Source organism: Ursus maritimus, unplaced genomic scaffold (assembly GCF_017311325.1).
Source record: "Ursus maritimus isolate PB19 unplaced genomic scaffold, ASM1731132v1 scaffold_1, whole genome shotgun sequence".
Lineage (NCBI taxonomy): Eukaryota > Metazoa > Chordata > Mammalia > Carnivora > Ursidae > Ursus > Ursus maritimus.
The window spans coordinates 43,510,465-43,529,932 of NW_024423343.1; the positions used below are offsets into that span (position 1 = coordinate 43,510,465).

General features: G+C 37.0%; 1 protein-coding gene across 1 annotated transcript; it reads left to right on the plus strand.

The window, feature by feature from the left end:
- The first annotated feature begins 5,411 nt into the window (after window positions 1-5,411).
- On the plus strand, window positions 5,412-19,391 carry OSGEPL1 (O-sialoglycoprotein endopeptidase like 1). The gene is made up of 8 exons (XM_008687254.2): window positions 5,412-5,561; window positions 6,915-7,152; window positions 11,996-12,383; window positions 13,185-13,389; window positions 13,466-13,614; window positions 14,542-14,672; window positions 14,782-14,853; window positions 16,285-19,391. Exons 2-8 carry the CDS (start codon window positions 6,932-6,934, stop codon window positions 16,361-16,363), a joined length of 1,245 nt encoding a protein of 414 aa, XP_008685476.1. The 5' UTR covers window positions 5,412-5,561; window positions 6,915-6,931; the 3' UTR covers window positions 16,364-19,391.
- The last annotated feature ends 77 nt before the right edge of the window (window positions 19,392-19,468 follow it).

Genomic DNA, 19,468 nt, shown 5'->3' on the forward strand with positions numbered 1-19,468 from the left:
GTGTCTTTTTGATCTGCCTCCCCCTTTTTTTCTTAAGCATAGAACTATATTTTTTAGGTTTATGGCACTATGGTCTACTAAACTATGAAGATCCTAAGGGGCATAACAATATCTCCTTAACTCATATCTGTATGAATTAGCCTTATGGAGTTATATGATGTTAAGAGTTGGAAAAGACCTTAAAGGCTATATAATTTCAACCCCTTGAATTTTCATTAATCATCATGCCTCCATTCAGTTCTGTGTTATTCCTAATAAAGGAGGACTTAAACTTACAAGGCTGCATTTTTGTAATGGAATTCATAACTTACTTTACAGTAAGCTGGAATCTAAACCTTTTTCTACATAACTCTTCAACCGTTTAACTTTTAAACTGTTATCAGTAGCACTGAATAAACATTACCTGGGTTTTCGCCATTTTCCATATGATACAGTTTACATTTCTCCTATCCTGGTAATTCTGCTGAGTCGCAGTTTCTTATTATATAGGATTAGAGCTAACTACAGGAGGTGCTAAGATGTGATGGCACTGCAACGGTACCGCTTCCCTTGTTCTGGATCCTTTTGTTTTTCTTAATATAGTCTCATTTTAGCTATTTTGACAGCCACATATCACTGATTGTTCACCTTGCAGTCACTAAAACCTCAACTCTTCAATATGTAGTGCCTTTAAATGATGGCTTTCCCTTCATATACTAAATGGACTTATTCAGCCAAGTCTATGATTTCTTTTTCCTGTGGAACCCCATCTTGTCAGATATTAGCCTATTGATTCATCTTCTCTAACTCAAGTTGAAACTTAATTGTCATGCAGTATATTTCTCCTATATTATATCTCCTGTATTAATGTGTCACCAGGAAATATGACCCCAGAATGCTCTCATGCTAATCCGGAAGAAGACAAATGCAGCAGCCCAGCGTAAGCCAGTGCAGTTTTGGAATGCTTCTAACAAGATGATAGAAAGAGTAGTTTTCAGAACAACTGCATGCATATTACATGTGGATGTAGGAAATGTAAACAGGTTCAGTACTGGGAAGACAGGTGTAAGTAAAATAATCTAAAAGGAAGTTTGGAGCAGCACTGGGCAGGGAAGGAAGGTAGGTAAGAGAATAGCAAAGATAAGCTCTCCTTAATTTTGCCTAATGTCAAGAAGAAGAGTTATGAAGTATTTCAGGTTTTCATTTAACTCCCTAATTTCAGTTCCAGTTAAAAATGATTCAGTAGGTAGTTTGTTACATAGGGTTTAAAATTTTTCATTTCACTTCATATGAACACATGAGAATTATAAATTCAAATTTAGAATACTGTCTTAGGTATACAGTACACAGAAGGCTTCAACCACATCGGGTAATATTTCTTAAATGAGTGTTGGGCTAACAGAAGTTGATAATAGTATTCTTGACACTTTCATAATCAAAATATTTCATAATTAAAACATAGTTTAATAGAAATACATTTGGATTCTATGTTCAGCATTGTAATTTATTCCATTTCTTGACTCATTCAAGCCTTTGATAATCAACTAATGATTATGGAAGGGACTCAACCTGTAGCACTAAAGTTCTATGTAATTCTAAGTTTGGCAGATAGGCCAAGTTTATCACTATGACTATTCACTCTAACTATAATTATATTAATAAAAATAAATTCTCAATTATGAGAACTATAGTAAACTACATCATTAACAGTGTATAATGAACTCTTTAAAATATAAAATATGTATAAAATTTCTGACTTTCCAATAATGTAGTTATACATTTCTATTGACATTTTTTTAAATGTCCATATTTTGCAAAAAACTGTATGTTGAGTGTATTATCAAGAAGATAAGCATACATCATGTTATAATTTTTTAAATAGGAACAGAGAAGCCAGATGACATAAGTGGCATTGTTGAGAATTTTCCCAGTATACCACCTACTACAGAAAACCTGATACAGTGATTCTGCTTTGAGAAATTTATCCCTCCTATGAATTAACAAGTCATATGTTTCTATTATGGTACCAAACAGTCATAGGGATTATATGGGAGCAACAAAAAGATTCACCCTCTTCCCCCCCCCCCCGCCAAAAGTACTCATAGACCCCACATACTTGAAAAATAAGATCATCTGGAATGGTAATTCCTCAAAAAATTAAACAATTACTATATGATCTAGCAATTCCCATTCTGGGTATATACCCAAAAGAAGTGAAAGCAGGGATTTGGAAAGGTATTTGTGCAACACATGTTTATAGAAGCATTATTCACAATAATTAGAAGGTGGAAACAACCCAAGTGTCCATTGACAGATGAATGGATAAACAAAATGTGGTATATGCAAACAACAGAATATTCCACTTTGAAAAAAAATTTTTGACACATGCTACCACATTGGATGAACCTTGACATTAATGCTATGTGAAATAAGCCAGTCATAAAAGGACAAATACTGTATGATCCCGCTTATAAGAGGTACCTAGAGTAGTCAGAGACATAATGGCCATTTCCAGAGGCTGGCAGGAAGGGGAAATGAAGAATTAGTGTTTAATGGGTACAGTTTCAATTGGGGAAAATGAAAAGTTTGTAGATGGATGGTAAAGATGTTTGCACAACATTGTGAATATAATTAATGCCATTGTACTGTACACCTTAAAAATGGTTAAAATGATAAATTGTGTTACATATATTTTACCACAATAAAATAAATCATCTGAGTAAATTTGTAAAATAATCGTAATGGCTCAACAATGAAAAAAAAAAGCAAAATATCTTCTAAGGATGAGACCCGATTGACAGTATTACCATTAATGGAACTTCTACATCAAAGAGATATTTGTAAGCAAAAAACAAAAAACAACTCTTTAAAAAGGAGAAAGGCAAATGACTGTATTCTTAGCACAATCCAACCCATGAAAAATATAAGACAGGTGACTCAAGTGAAAAGAGATGCATCAGACCTGAAACACTAGCCATTAAAAGCACCAAACTCATTTCTATTGCTTCCATTTCATATTTATCAAACAATCTGATTCGGATCTGGCTTTCACTGTAATTTGCTCAATACAGAGAAAGTGAGGATCAGCAAGCTTAAGTATCCTACCTCCATCATTACATTTTTCATAAATTAACACATTAGTATATTGTTTTTACAAAGCAATTCCTTAGCAGATTGAGTGCATGACTCAGCACCCCAGAGTCCAGTCACTTCCAGATCTGATATACCAATTTCAAGCCTAGAAAATCAGATGTTGAAACCCAGTAATCACACCAAGGTCCTGCTAAGCCATGAATACCTCTGTGGAAAGCTATACCACCTTCCCCAAGCAACTTCCCATCTCAATGTACACTTTCCATAATGATGTAATTACCTATTATTAGACTCCATTCCTTGAAGATAGGGAGTGGATCCCATCTTTTATCCGTAACAACTGACGATAGCCCAAAGTAAAGAACCCAATAAATATGTAATAAATGAAAATAAAATCCAATTTAGTAAGACGTTAATTAGGAAATGAGTATTGTAAAGATTCTTCTATATATTACTTTCCTCTAAACTTACAAATGGACAGTTAGGCAGGCAATAGCACAGACAAAATGAGCAAATTTTGATCCTAAATTCAAGTGGAAGTTACAGTAGTTAAGCCATATTTCTTTGAGAATGTCCACCAGTGGCTTCAAATCATATAATGTGATCTGTGTGAAAGCCCAGGCAGGCCTCAGAGAGCATAGCCGCCTTTCCACCAATGATTTCTCCTCTAGTACAAAAAACAACATGGAAAATGTATACCTTCATTTGCCAAATATGTGGTACTGGTATAAGTGCCTTTTCTGTTGCTACTCACATGCCATCAGTCTCAGGAAGAATAAAATTCCTTCCGAATGTGTTACTAGAGTTTTGCTGTTTCACATATGCAGCAATAAGACTCAACACCAGCCAAAAGTGCCTGGATGAAGAATCTATCGAGGATACCAGCACATACAAAAGGGATACTCCTCTTGACATATTCTTGCACAGGAGGGCATTGAGACACACCTGCTGAACATAATTCAAATTGCAAGAAAATGCCAGATGTGAAAGGTTTTGTGGTCAGACTAGATTTCAGCATATAATAGAAAATAACCTCTAACCAATCATACGCAGTCAGACAGGAAGACTAATTCTTCTTAACCTTTTGGTCTTAATTTTTCTTTTTTTCCTTTTTTTGGGGTCAGCCATACATCCTAGCGAAAATATGAGTTATTTTATCTTCTAGAAGTTAAGGAAACAGATTCTAGAACCAGATGGCCTAACTTCTAATCCTAGCTTTGCATTTAACTAGCCATGTGGCCTGCAAATCATCAAACTCTGGTCCATTTGCCTCATCTGTAAAATGAGGACAGTAACTACCTCACAGGATTATTGTAATGATTAAATAAATTAATCTGCAACACTGCCTGGCACAACATAAGTTAATTGTTAATTATGGTTATTATTGTCACACAAATAAAATTTTTGAAAGCGTTAAGTTTCACCTAAAAAATTCTCAGCATTTTGGTAATTATGAACATATATATTTGTATCTACCACTAGACTATAACTGTGAATTCCCGACCATGAGTTACTTATCTTTTATACCAAGAACGTCATGCTGTTCAAGACACAGATATATGTGACAGCCTTATCCAAACTTGTATATATGAAGTCCTTGCTTAGTAAGCTTAGTAAAACCTTAAAGTCTAGCAGGAAGAAAAAAGCCTCTTGGGATAAATCTATTCATACAAATGACAAGTTCACACACGAATAAAAGAAAAGAAAAAAAGACTGAAGGAGGTCCAAGAATGAGTACATATTTTCCTGAAGGTTGTGTACATAGTAAGCAAAAACCATAAAATGCATTGCGAAAATAAGATACTTCCATTTTTTCATGGTAAATTAATATACCGCAGCACCCTCCCCTTTTTAACCACAAAAAAGAGCAAGCCCCACACCTTTACCCTCAAAAGTGGGAGTGACGGTTTAGACCGTCCGATCGGAAGCGCTTCCGTTCCCTCAGAACCCCGTACAAGTGGGTCCCTGGCGTCGTCCCTATTTGCCACTCTTTGTTTCTGAAATTATTAGCTATTTCAGGCCACAACCTTTAGATCTAATGATAGTTCCTCTAAAATGGAATGACGAATAATCTACACCATGCTTTTCTCACAGTGGCGTCCAAATTCCAGCCAAAGGCAAACAATTTTCTTTTCACGTAGCGAAGTGTTTAGAACTTAATGCTGTATAGTCAGACGAATCTACTTCGGCCTCCGCTAGATCAGTCACTAGCCGTGTGACCTTGCACAAGTCTTGTCACCTACAAACCTAAGGGAAACACATTAGCGCACGCAATGCATCTTGGACCAAAACAGTATATAAGCTTTTTTGTACTGAGTTAAAAGTGACTCCAAGGCTATAGCAGCAGGCGCGGCGACGAGCCGCTGGCACCGTGTTGATGACATCACTTCCGGGGCGACAGGTTCGGCCTCTTGCTTTTGCAAAAACGCTGTCGACTGTCTTTGCTAGGGAAAGGATACCAGTACTAGCTACAGTCGTTGAGGAGGAAGGTGGGTAAAATTGCTCACCCCCTCTCTTAGTGGTTCTTTCGCCTGCATGGAAGGGCGATTCCAGTACAAGCCTTTCGCTTCCTAGAACAGAGACTAGCACTGGCAAGTACTCTGGGTTCATTTAGGAGCCTTCGTGACCCTAAAGACAAGTGCTTCGCACAAGCTGTCCTGCCTGGGTTTAATGACTGCAAATCTAATATCTCCGGGTGTGTGTGTCTGGGCTGCACTCCCGCAGCTGTCCTCTGCGCGAGAGGGTCGCTCATCCCTAATCCTCGGATGCCCTCTGCCACAGGGGAACAGTAGAAATTCCAATTTTTATTCTCTCATTTTTTTCCATTTTGTCCGTTAGTGTGTAGGGAAAGGGCCTACGTAAGCATCCAGAAAGTTCTTGAAGAGGCGATTTGGGGGCATGAAACTAGATACTTGGAAGTGTGAGGCTACCAGGGCGCTTTATTAATGGACTGCTATTATTTTGAGGAGAAAAAAATGGATTTGGGGAGATCCTTATTAAGATAAACTTGTGGTAAAATGGAGATTGAATTAGAAAAATTGTAATTAATGGATAAAATGGGTATTCGGTTGCAGTCGTTTTAGTACTGATGTGGTTCTTTTAAGATGAGCTTTATAAGAACACTTGTTTCCAAAGTAGATGACTAAATTGTGTATGTCTTCTATGTGAATTGTTTTCAAACCAAATTATTAAATTTTATTTTGAAAGATATTTCCAGGAAATGAAATGCATTTTTTTCTGTTCTGTTTTGCCTTTATCATTTAATTTTTCTAAACCAATTTTGTCTTAATTTTAGCTATCAAAAATAAATAGCACTTTCCAGAAGACTATCCATGCGACTATTAGCTATTTCATAAATAATGAATAGTTTGCTAAGAACGGCATAATACTAAAAAATGTCATATCTGACTTCCTTGTTTTCCCCCTTCAAGAACATTATATTCATTCATAGTGTTATTTATGTTCACAGGTTGCTATAGCCTTTAAAAAATTTCGCTTTTGGGGCGCCTGGGTGGCACAGCGGTTAAGCGCCTGCCTTCGGCTCAGGGCGTGATCCCGGCGTTCTGGGATCGAGCCCCACATCAGGCTCCTCCGTTATGAGCCTGCTTCTTCCTCTCCCACTCCCCCTGCTTGTGTTCCCTCTCTCGCTGGCTGTCTCTATCTCTGTCAAATAAATAAATAAAATCTTTAAAAAAAAAATTTCGCTTTTATAAAAGTTTCCTATAATTTTACAAAACTATTATACTGAAAAAAATAAAGTTTTCGGAATTTTGCTTAACTGAATGGGTTAGTGGTTAATGTCAGTTCCAAATAATTAGTTTGTTTCTTTATTTCTTTTCCAGTTATCTATTGAGTAAGTATGTTAATACTGAATAAGACAGCAGGAGTTTTTTCTAAACCATCAAGAAGGAGAACTTATGAATTTTTAAGAAGTTTTAATTTTCATCCTGGAAAACTGTTTCTTCATAAACTAGTATTGGGAATTGAAACCAGTTGTGATGATACAGCAGCTGCTGTGGTGGATGAAACTGGAAATGTGTTGGGAGAAGCAATACATTCCCAAACTGAAGTTCATTTAAAGTAAGTAGACATTATCTTGGCAGTTCCCACTTTTGGGAAAAGTAAAATGAAATAATTCTTTTCTATTTATCATATATAAAAGTTCAGTTTTAAGAGTTAAGTTCTTCTTTTGTGCAAAAGCTTCTAATAACTGCTATGGAAAACCTTAAATCCTACACCCTGGCTTTTAAGGCTTTCCACAATCCCAACTGTAACTGTGCCTCTTGCCAAAAAGAACTAAGCTCATTCCCAGCTCTAAGATTTATTCATGATTTCCCCTTAGTAATGCCTTTTCCTCTTTTGTGCACCTGTATGTTTCGTGGTCTTGACTGAAGCCCTAGGAGAGCATGACCCTATCTATAGCCTGTGTGAAACACTGGAAAGGGCGCCTGGGTGGCTCAGTTGGTTAAGCATCTGCCTTCGGCTCAGGTCATGATTTTGGGGTCCTGGGATCGAGTCCTACATTGGGCTCCCTGCTCCGCGGAGAGTCTGCTTCTCCCTCTGCCTTTTACACTTGCTTGTGCATGCACTCTCTCTCAAAAAAATAAATAAAATCTTTGGGGTGCCTGGGTGGCTTAGCCGTTAAGCGTCTGCCTTCAGCTCAGGTCATGATCCCAGGATCCTGGAATCGAGCCCCGCATCGGGCTCCCTGCTTGGCGGGAAACCTGCTTCTCCCTCTCATACTCCCCTTGCTTGTGTTCCCTCTTGCTGTCTCTCTGTCAAATAAAATCTTAAAAAGGAAGGAAGGAAGGAAGGAAGGAAGGAAGGAAGGAAGGAAGGAAGGAAGGAAGGAAAACACTGGAAAAAAAAATCTCACATTTATACATATAACTCATGTTGGTACTTAAATAAATAATAATACACTGTTGCATTAAAGCATAGAATGGTGCAAGGTTTATAAACTCATCTCTTTGCAGAGGACCACTAGTCAGGCTACATAGATAAGTGGGCTGGATATAAAGTGGAAGATATCTGGAGGAGGTCACTGCTCAGCTCCCGCCAGTTGTTGCCATGCAGAAATGTAGGCCCTGTGTTTTTTGATCATCAGAATTTTCAAGAGAAAATGGAAATCCAGAATGTAACATCTCCAGATTTTAAGATTAGTTGGTAACTCAAAATATATTAAAATGCTGTACAGATCAAATATGCCTTCAAGCCATCAATTTATAACATCTGAATAGTGAAAAAGGTTGGTATTTTGAGATCACAGACCTGTATTTGAAGTATCAATTAGGCAATTGGTGTTGGCTCTGATTTTAGGCAAGTTCCTTATCCTCTCTAAGTGTGTTCTCACATCTGTAAAATGGGAAAGATAATTCCTGCCATATAGGATTGTGGGGAGTATAATAGAAATAATATAGGGTATTATAATTAGAAATAATATATGTGAAGAGAAGAATAGACCTCTAACAGTTACATACTATGGGAATGGGACTGTGGTAAGTGTTAAAATGGCATAGTGAAGTACCAGAAAGTCCTTGCCTTCAAGGAGCTTACCCTAATCTCTGAGGCATGATATACAGACCTACAAGGAAACATACAGCGTACAGTACAAGGCAGCATCAAGTTAGTATCAAACAAGTGGTGCAAACAATAACTATTACTCCCATGCCTCAGTTCTGCAGTTCTTTCAGTATTTTCGAGTGTCCTGGACGTTTGAACGTGTAAATGTTGACTGTGTAGAAAGGCCTTCCCTGACCACTTTATCTAAATCTGGTATCCCCACTGTGTTTATTCTGTATCACCACACACTGCTTCTTTTCTTCATCTTCCTTTTGAGAATTTTTACATTTGCTTATGTATAGTCTTTCCCCCAATAGACTAAACTCCATGGTGACGGGCTGTGTCTGTATTAATCACTACACCATGCCTGATAGCCAGCATGGCATCTGATACACTGCGGGTGTCAGGGGCCTTGAAGATAGGTAGGCCTTCAGTGAATGGAGACGAAAAAAATATTGTAGCGTGAGTAAACATTATAGCAAAGGCAAAGAGGTGAGAAAATACAGGACAAACGTCCAGTTCAGTGCATAGGTCGCTTGAGAGGAATACACAGGAAGTAAACTGTGTGGTACCATCTACACAGCTCATCTCAGCATTTATTGAATTCCTACAACTGCCAGGCAACATCTGAAACACCGTGGTACAAATACAACTAAGATACACGATCCTTGCCTCTGAGCAGCTTACTATATAAAGCGGTTTAGAGTGTAGGTTTACATTCTGGTTCATCTATGGGACATTGCACGATTTTCTGTGCCTCGGTTTCCTTATGTGTGAACTAGGGATAGTAATGGCAACTAGTTCCTAATACTGTTGTGAGGATTAAATGTGAATTCTTCCAAGGTGGGTAGTGCAGTTCTTGACAAATAGCAAGAGCTCAGTAAAAGCTACCTATTATTAGTAACAGTCGTACTTCTAGTACTGTTATAAATGAGTGAAGAAGACAGGTAAACAAGTCATTGTAAAACAGCATGGAAAATGCATTTATGGAGGACTGCTCGGCAGGGGGGTCCTTTCTTCCAAGCCAGGAACCTGAAGGACAATCTTGACTTCTTTCTCACCACTCTGTGTCAAATCAGTCATCCAGTCATAGTAAATCTACCTCCCAAATACTTTTTCAAACATTTCTCTCCCTTTTACTTAGTTCAAGCCCTTAATTGTCTTATCTGAATTCTTGGCTCCTACCGTGAGGCCAGATGGTTTCCCATTTTTATTAGCTGTGGTTCCTCAATCACCTACTCTCCATACTGTGTACAAATTAATTCTTCTGACAATAAAGCCATGGTCTTACTCATCTCTTTTGTCTCGAGTGCTTAGTTAGCATAATCCTTTGAAGATAAAATACATTAAAGAAGTACAAAAAGGAAGGGAGCTAGGCAAGTGGGAGAAGGAGGAAATAAGTGAGAGGGAGAGGATTTGGACTGAAAGTTACCCAAATTTCAAGAAAGTAAATGTTTTTGAGTAGGAGAGTTATGGGGTCAGTATTTCGCTTTACTTTCTGGCAACACAAGGTAAAATGGACTCCAAGGATCAGAAAATCTATCTAGGGAATTGCAGTTAGAAGGCTTTGAATAGACTGAGATAATGAGAGCTCTTCGAACTTGATGGTGGCAGTGGGAATGGTGATACACTTAATTGTGGAAAGTGAGATAAAGAAAGCAGATAAAGATGAAGCTGGAAACCCAAGACATCAGAAGATTTAGGGGCGCCTGGGTGGCTCGGTCATCTGCCTCTGGCTCAAGGCGTGATCCCAGAGTCCTGGGATCGAGCCCCACGTCAGGCTCCTCCGCTGGGAGCTTGCTTCTTCCTTTCCCACTCCCCCTGCCTGTGTTCCCTCTCTCACTGGCTGTCTCTCTCTCTGTCAAATAAATAAAATCTTTAAAAAAAAGAAAAAAGATTTAATGCCATTAACAGAGTTGAAGAATATGAGAGAAAAAGTGGCTTTGAAGAATTAAGGTAAATAGAATTACTATATGAATGTGTTGAAATAAGATTGTTTCTTTTGTTTCCCTCATTGCCTGATACAATACATATTATAACTATTTTTTAAAAGATTTTATTTATTTATTTGAGAGAGAGAAAGAGCAGAGCGAGAGAGAGGACACGAGCAGGGGGAGGGGCAAGGGGAGAGGGAGAAGCAGGCAGCCTGTGGGACTCGATCCCAGCCTGGGATCAGGGCCTGAGCCGAAGGCAGACACTTAACTGACTGAACCACCCAGGTGCCCCTGTATAACTATTAAGTAAATATTAATTGAATGCTTCTATTGAGGGTTTTCATTTCTATATATAGAACTTGCAGCATCAAATATTTGAAGATTTCTTTGAGATTAGAAGTACATCTTGAAGACCCTATATTTTATTGCTCTGCTTCTCTGATTGGAAGTCAGTCACATGCTGGCAAATTTTTTACGAGCAACTTTGCCTCCTACTTCTTTACTCTTGACATTTGGAGTGGGTCCTACATAGACCCAAAATCAAAATTACCAACTCTAACCACTAGATTTCCAACTGTATTTCAGGATTGCAAGCTGTCTGCTGTCCTGCCATGACCTCAAGTGCAATGTGTTTAAAAATAAACTCATCTTCTTCACAAAACTGTCTTCATGTTTCTGTTAGTATTTTTTTTCTCGGAGTCATTCCAGCTCAATATGTGAATCATCTTGGATGCCTTGGTCCCCCTTCCCCTTATATCCAGTAAGGTGTAACAGTTTTCAAGGCTCTCTGTCCCTTTCTTTCACTTCCCGTGATCATGTAGTTTAAGATGTAAACAAATACTTTTCTGATAACCTCTTTAAAAATTCTCCCTGTCAGGACGCCTGGGTGGCTTAGTTGGTTAAGCATCTGCCTTTGGTTCAAGGCCCTCGGATCAAGTCCCACATCCCAGTCCTTGCTCAGCAGGGAGCCTGTTTCTCCCTCTGCCTGTCACTCCCCCTGCTTGTGCTCTTTCTGTGTCTGACAAATAAATAAAATCATTAAAAAATTTTTAATATAAATAAAAATTATCCCTGTCTCCAGAGATTAATTTTTTCTAAAATCCAATTTTATCCTGTCCTTTCCTTGTTCAAGACATCTTCCATGGAATGCTTCTTAAGATTATTTTGGTTTTTCCATTCATCGACCAATTCATAGGAATTTGTTGTATACAGTTTTGAAAAGTCAGGCATTACACCCTTCAGCACTGCATCCTGAGTTCTTACAGTGTGCTGCATTATAAGGCACTCATATTTGAATATACTTGACTAACATTTTTAACTATAAAATGATTAATTTGAAAACATGCTTTCAGCCCTAATATAAAACTTCTCTTACTGTATTTTCACAATCTTGAAGTTATAAAAAGCTGTTTTTTTATTTCTTCCAGAACAGGTGGGATTGTTCCGCCAGTAGCTCAGCAACTTCACCGAGAAAATATTCAACGAATAGTGCAAGAGGCTCTCTCTGCCAGTAAAGTCTCTCCAAGTGAACTCTCAGCAATTGCAACTACTGTAAAACCAGGACTTGCTTTAAGCTTGGGAGTAGGCTTATCATTTAGCTTACAGCTAGTAGAACAGTTTAAAAAACCTTTCATTCCCATTCATCATATGGAGGCTCATGCACTTACTATTAGGTTGTTAAATAAAGTAGAATTTCCCTTTTTAGTTCTTTTGATTTCTGGAGGTCATTGTCTATTGGCATTAGTTAGAGGAGTTTCAGATTTTCTGCTTCTGGGAAAGTCTTTGGACATAGCACCGGGTGACATGCTTGACAAGGTAATTATTTAAGAATTAATTTCTCCATTCTTTTCTATTAAGGTGTCTATTTCAATCAAATAATAATAGATACACTACTACCATTTATCTAAATATTTCTGATTAATATATTAGACTGAAAAAATTTTTGTGCAGTAAGAAAAAAAAGAAAAAATGAAAGATTTCTTACCTGTTATGAGTGAAATGGTAAGAGGTTTAGGTCAGTACATAAAGGCTCAAATAGTTTGCAGGTGCAGTTATGTTTTTAATCAAAAATATATCTGAAAGAAATTGCCATGTAAAGTACTATAAAAATGTGAAATAGGGTATATAAAGATAATATAAAGACATTAAAGATGTACAAAGTCTTGTGATTAAACTTTACAATTGCTGACACCACCAACAAGCAGGTTTCTTTTTCCTTTGTTTATAAATCCTAGAGCCTACTGCTCTCTGCAGAAATCCTATTGCCAACAGCTGCAATGATTAGAAGAAATGGACAGGTTCTAATTTTTGAAGCATTAAGCAGTCATTGTGAACTTCAAACTTATTTTTCATCTCCAACAGAAGAGCAGAAGTAGATAGGGAAGCAGCGATTGACCACTATTGATCAGGCTGTCAGAAGGAGCAAGAGAATGTCCTGAGTGACTACTAGCTATAGTCCATATATGTAAAAGCATAGCGTGTCTTATTCATCCAGGTTTGTTGTTGTGTTTTGGTTTTTGGTTGTTTTGTTTTGTTTAGTAAATTTCATTTCCTTTGCACCTAGGTTTCAAAACGTGCAATTTTATGACTCATTACAAAAATTTTTGTTTTTGATAGGTAGCAAGAAGACTGTCTTTGATAAAACATCCAGAGTGCTCCACCATGAGTGGTGGGAAGGCTATAGAACATTTGGCCAAACAAGGAAATAAACTGCATTTTGATATCAAACCTCCCATGCAACATGCTAAAAATTGTGATTTTTCTTTTTCTGGACTTCAGCATCTTGCTGATAGGCTAATAACGCAAAAGGAAAAAGAGGAAGGTATATTTCGAATTGGGCAAGTTGGAAAAATAAGTAATCCTGGATTGTGCCTAAAACTAGCTGCTTATTTCTGCAGGGATCCCCAAGGGGCAAATCCTGTCTTCAGCTGCACACATTGCCGCTGCAGTGCAGCACACAGCAGCGTGCCACATTGCAAAAAGAACTCACCGCGCCATTCTGTTTTGCAAGCAGAGACAGTTGTTATCTCAAAGTAACGCAGTACTGGTAGGTTCTGTCATCTCCTCTAGCATACTCTGCAGTATGTTACTTTTCTTCTAGGAGCTTAATTGATCCTGTGCATAGGATGAAGATGTCTTTATGTCCTAATGCTAGCCCGGAAGTATGAAATTTTGCATTATAAAGACTATTTCTTATACAGGCATGGCAGATTTATGGGACACCTGCACAGCCTGTATGGCAAAAAAATCCAAGAGTGCATCTTCTCATTGAATTTGAAAGTGGGTTTACAATAAGAAATGAGATGCAGTAACTCCTATCATTAGAAAAATAAGCTAGTTTCCTTCAAATTTATGTTCCTTTTGGTGAAATTTAAATCTGCATGAAAACCTTGATAAACTTCCTGTTAAACTTCATCCTTTTGAAAATTATAAAATGAGAAAATATTTAAATGATGATAGATTCACAGAATAGAATATTATGTGAACATCAAAGGTAATAGCTTTTTCAGAATAATTTAAAATGAGAAAAATGCTTATAAGTAAAAATGGAAGGGTCTAAAATATTGTTGTACTTTGATTATAGTTAGAAAAAAGAAGAAAAGGTACAAAAATGATAGTGGTCCAGGGCTCCTGGGTGGTGCAGTGGGTTGTCTGACTCTTGGTTTCAGCTCAGGTCATGCTTGATCTCAGGATCCTGAGATCCAGCCCTGGGTCAGGCTCTGTGCTCAGTGCAGCGTCCACTTAAATAAATAAATCTTAAAAAAACATTATAGTGGGCATTGTACGCTGATATTGAAATTGTTTTCTTTTCCTCCAAACTTTTATTATACAGATTGATTACTTGCCCATTCCACACCTATCAAAATGTGATATTTTCTTATTGTATAATGCTGGTGTTTTCCACAGGTTTAGCTAACAGTTTGGCTATTACAATATGTAATATTTGTTAATTTTGTCTTTTCAATTCCTTCAGGTTGTATCTGGAGGCGTTGCAAGTAACTTACACATCCGAAAAGCTCTGGAAATTGTAACAAACGCAACACAGTGCACTTTGTTGTGTCCTCCTCCCAGATTGTGCACTGACAATGGCATTATGATTGCATGGTAAGCCACGGGATGTATGTGCTTCACTCATAATTTGCCATTTCATCACGCTACATCTTCTTCCTTTAAATCTTGGTCTCTTTATTTTATTTAAATGATTATTATTTAGGAATGGTATTGAAAGATTGCGTGCTGGCGTGGGCGTTTTACACAACACAGAAGGCATCCGCTATGAACCCAAGTATGTGGTACCTTTTATAATCTCTATGCAAGTTGCAGTATAAAATTCAAAGCCTAAATTTTGCTTTTATATATGAGGTTTTCATGACATTCTGGTGGGACCTGAAGAAAGATTACGTTAATTTCTTTCATGAAATTTCATTTTAGAAGAAATATTTTTGGTGCAGTATCAAATCATAAACATTTTGACAAATCAGGTTAGAAACAGGCTGTGGGTAGGGCTGGTGAATTCCCTCATTTAGTAGCAGAATGGAAACCATGTCCATGGCCTGGAGTTTTGCAACGTCAAGGCAATCTCGGGACTAGCTGGTATGCTGGGAAACTTCAGGAAGATGTATAAAGAGCAGTTAGGTGTGAGACTGGGTTGTGAGTATGCTCCACAGGCAGCTGAAAAATGGCCAAAAGATACCTGTTTTCCGAAAGCCTTATTCGCTCTCCCAAATCAGAGTTCCAAAGAATAGCATGGTGTTTCAATTTGTTACCAAGTTCTGGTCTAAGTTAACTGGAATAGTAAACATAGTAAAGGATGATTATGTTTCATAATCTGCCATAATCCTGTTTTCAACATGATTTCATTTAATGTTTTAAAACTTTTCAGCATTTTAATCCATAACTATATCTACATAAACCGCAGACTATTAAGACTGATCATAAACAAACAGAGTTTAGTTAGTAGTGGCAGAAGGAATCTCCTATATTGATGGCCTCGCCTCAGGTCGAGTATATTGTCTGACCCGGTGTTGCCTTCTTGTAACAGTGTTCAGCTGAAGATGATGGCTTTTTCCAGATAACAGTCTAGTTGAAGCCTTATATTGGGCAATGTTGTAAAAAAAAAGCAGAAATCTGAGGCCAAAATTATTTACTGAGGAAGAACAGAGAAAGACAGTAGGGTCTCAGACCTCTCCTGCCAGTAACAGAGGAAGGTAGAAAAGGAACAAGGCAGCTTTTGAAACGTCAGAGAAGAATCAATAAAAACCTGGGGAATTTCTAAAGTAGAAATGGATGCAGATTTGACTTTAGCTGTATGGTAAACTGTTTTCACCCTTTCAGCTTCATAGAGAATTGTGAGGCATTTTTGTCATTTTTCTATTTCATTTCAAGTTTTTATTTATAGTGTGAGAGCAGAACTATGGCTTTCAAAAACTTCTCAATCCTCACTGAGTTGTATACATTAAAGATGTATAGCTTTTTACCTGTCAATTATACCTCAAAGTAGTTTTAAAAAATCCCGAAATGTAGATTTATTAACAGAACTAGCCTTCTCTTCACCCCTTATTCCTGCTGTTTTTGTATTCAAGAACCATCATCACATATGATTATACATGAGATATGTATACTGTTTGTCAGAATTCTAAGCAAATAGTTTGCAGAACTAGCAACAGATCAGGAAGCAAGTATTTGAAATAATGTGATTTATCTGATTGTGTTGCAGATGTCCTCTTGGAGTAGATATAACAGAAGAAGTTGGAGAAGCTGCCATAAAAGTACCATGGTTAAAAATGGAGATTTGATTTTTGCTTTTCAAAAAATCCCTAAAGGTTATATTTCAACTTCAAGTTGTGATTTTTTTTGCATTTCAAATTGTGTAAGATACATAATATTAATTGTTCATCAAGACTTTCTTTTGTTTTTATGTTTGATGTTTAACCTGCTCTTCTGAGAGACTATAATGTTATAGTCTTATAAGGGAGTGTAGATTTTTTTTATTATCAAAATTAAAACATCTTGTGGGGAAAAGAATGTACTGTTATTGGCAGGTAGAAAGAAAACCTTGGAAGATAGACAGTGATTCTGCTAAATCCTAGTCCCATATTAAACAGGCCTAGGCCTTTTTCTCTTTTCTCATATCACGATTGTAAAAGCTATTTTTTTACATTATATTCTATTTATTTTATTTTATTAAATTTATTTTTATTTGAAGTATAGTTGACATACAATATTATATTATTTTGAGGTATACAACATAATGATCCACCATTTATATGTATTATGACACCATAATAAGTATAGTTTTACTATCTGTACCATGCAAAGTTATTAAAATGTTACTGACTGTATTCCCTGTGCTGTACTTTTCATCCCCTGACTTACTTTATAACTGGAAGTTTGTACTTCTTAATCCCTTTCACTTATTTCATCTACTCCCCCCATACCCTTCCCCCTGGGAAACTGGCGGTTATCAGTAGAAGCTATTTTTTTTAGCTCCTTTTGAAACATTAGCCTAACAACTTTTCTAATGAGAGAGCAATTTTAGAAAGATAGCCAGGTCACAGTCATTTCAAATCAGAGAATTCTAAATGAAGACAAAAGGTGACTCTAACAGAATGCATGTTATTAATTATAAAAATATATATTATTAGGTATCTTCCCCTGGAGCAATTGGGATGTCTCTAGATTTCTTAAAATCCATCTGAGATTCTAAGAAATATGACAGGCAAGTAATCCTTCAAGTGTGTATTGTACTTTTTAGGTGACCATGTATATTTACATCCATTATTTTAGGAATTGTATTTAATCAATGAAGATATATGAGATGTAAAGGGTTCTGGTCTTGTTTTTGAATAATTTCCTTTGAGTTTGAAACTTTATACCAGTTTATCGCTTTTTTTCCACCTAAGGTTACTGAATGTACTGTCCTTTGAATATAAAGACGATGCTACTGACTTCAATGTCCTTTGAGAGATTTTACCAGTAAAGAGTTATATTACATCATCCATATTGGACCAAGTTAATTTTCTAGTCAGTGACTTGCTTTATTGAAAAAATAGGGGGTAAGGATAAAAATCTAGACTGAAAAGATTTCTTATTTTAACCCTGCCTTAAGGTCACCTCCTTTTTGGGAAATTCCATAAGTAATTCTTTTTTTTTTTTTTTCTGTTAAGAATTGTGATCAGAGAGTATTGCTTTATGATTATCCATTTGGAAATAGAAAATATAATTTATATGAGGGAACATATAGAAACAGCCAATATTTACTTTAAAAAAATTTGTATTCTTTGCTGTTGAGGTATAGCTATGATAGAATTGGTTTGCAAATATTATTTAGAAGAACCTATTAGTTTGTGAATTCACACTTTTCATTTAAATTTGTATTCTGTATCATATGAACCTGAATTCACAGAGAAGTAATATAAGTATTTCCTGTGCCTCTCACAATCAGAGTACATATAAACTATGGAAGGAAATTGACCAAAATTTCTTCCCCCATCACAAATATTATAAAATGGGGATATCTATAATCTAAGTTCTTAAAATTTTTAAGTCCTTAAAAAATTTAATTTAAGGTGTTACAAGCACACATATCAAAACTGAGTTCATGATATAAGTAAGAGAATTACAGATAGGGAAAATGAGCAATTTGGGGAAGCATTCCATATCTGTAGGCCTTTAGTACTTGGCCATAAGGAAGGAGGGAAGGGAAAGGAGAAAGAAAAAGGGAAGGATAAGGAAGGGAGAAACACTGAACTCTATATGGGCAAGCATGTGTACCAGAGTTAGCTAAAAGTGCAGGTAAAAGGCAGGCAATTTGCTGAAATCCTCTGTATCTTGAGGCCTTTCTTGTACATAATTAAAAAAAAAATGCAGGGTAATAAAAATGATCTTTACTAGAGAAGCTGTACTTCAGGAAAAATACTGTAAGTTTTAGGAGTAGTAGGATGGCCTTGGTAGGCCAAGAAACTCAGGAAGTCTTACATTACTGAATACAAAGAATCCCTGATACTCAACCCTGAACGTATTCTTAACATACAGTCTTTAGCCCACCAGAAGCCAGTTCCAAAGCTCAAAGTTTGTTGTCTAGAGGGTTTTGATTTGTTTTGTTTTACATCTACAGAGGCTTAATATTTCCATTGATATGAATTCTTAATCCTTAACAGTGCTGAATAAATGACTCAGTGTCTTACCATTATATCCCTTCGTAGTATAGAATAAGCCATTTCCCCCCCTAATTAATTCCTATATTAGTGCATCGACCAGAATTAGAATTAAATTTGCAGATTAGAGAGGTCCCTTATTGTCCAGTGGCAAAAAGCATAGGCTTTAGAGTCCGGTGCATGGAAAGCCCTAAGTACCTGTAGCTGCCATCACCACCATCATTATGGTTTGTGTTAAGGCATGTTGGGGAAAATAACTGCTAGATAATATATATGTTCAGTGCAGCCCAGGTAGATGTATGGAGACACCTGAGCAAACTCGTCAGAGAAAAATGAGGGCTTTAAAGGTTACAGTGGAGCCCAGCTTGATTTTATATCAAATCTACCTGCTGCTGTAAAATAGAAGGAGACCTACATCAAAACTTGTCCCTACTGGAAACAGTACTCGTTGTGCAAAGACATCATGTGATTCTAAGCCACAGAGTGTCACACTTTCCAGTTGTAAACCAAAAATACCTGTAAGTATGGACAGTAGTCAACACTGACAGCCACAGTTTTTAGCCATACTTTCGTACTTGGTAGGCAATGATTTCAGATTTTTTTTAAAAGTCTTTTAAAAGTATACATTTCTAGGGGCGCCTGGGTGGCACAGCGGTTAAGCATCTGCCTTCGGCTCAGGGCGTGATCCCGGCGTTATGGGATCAAGCCCCACATCAGGCTCCTCCTCTATGAGCCTGCTTCTTC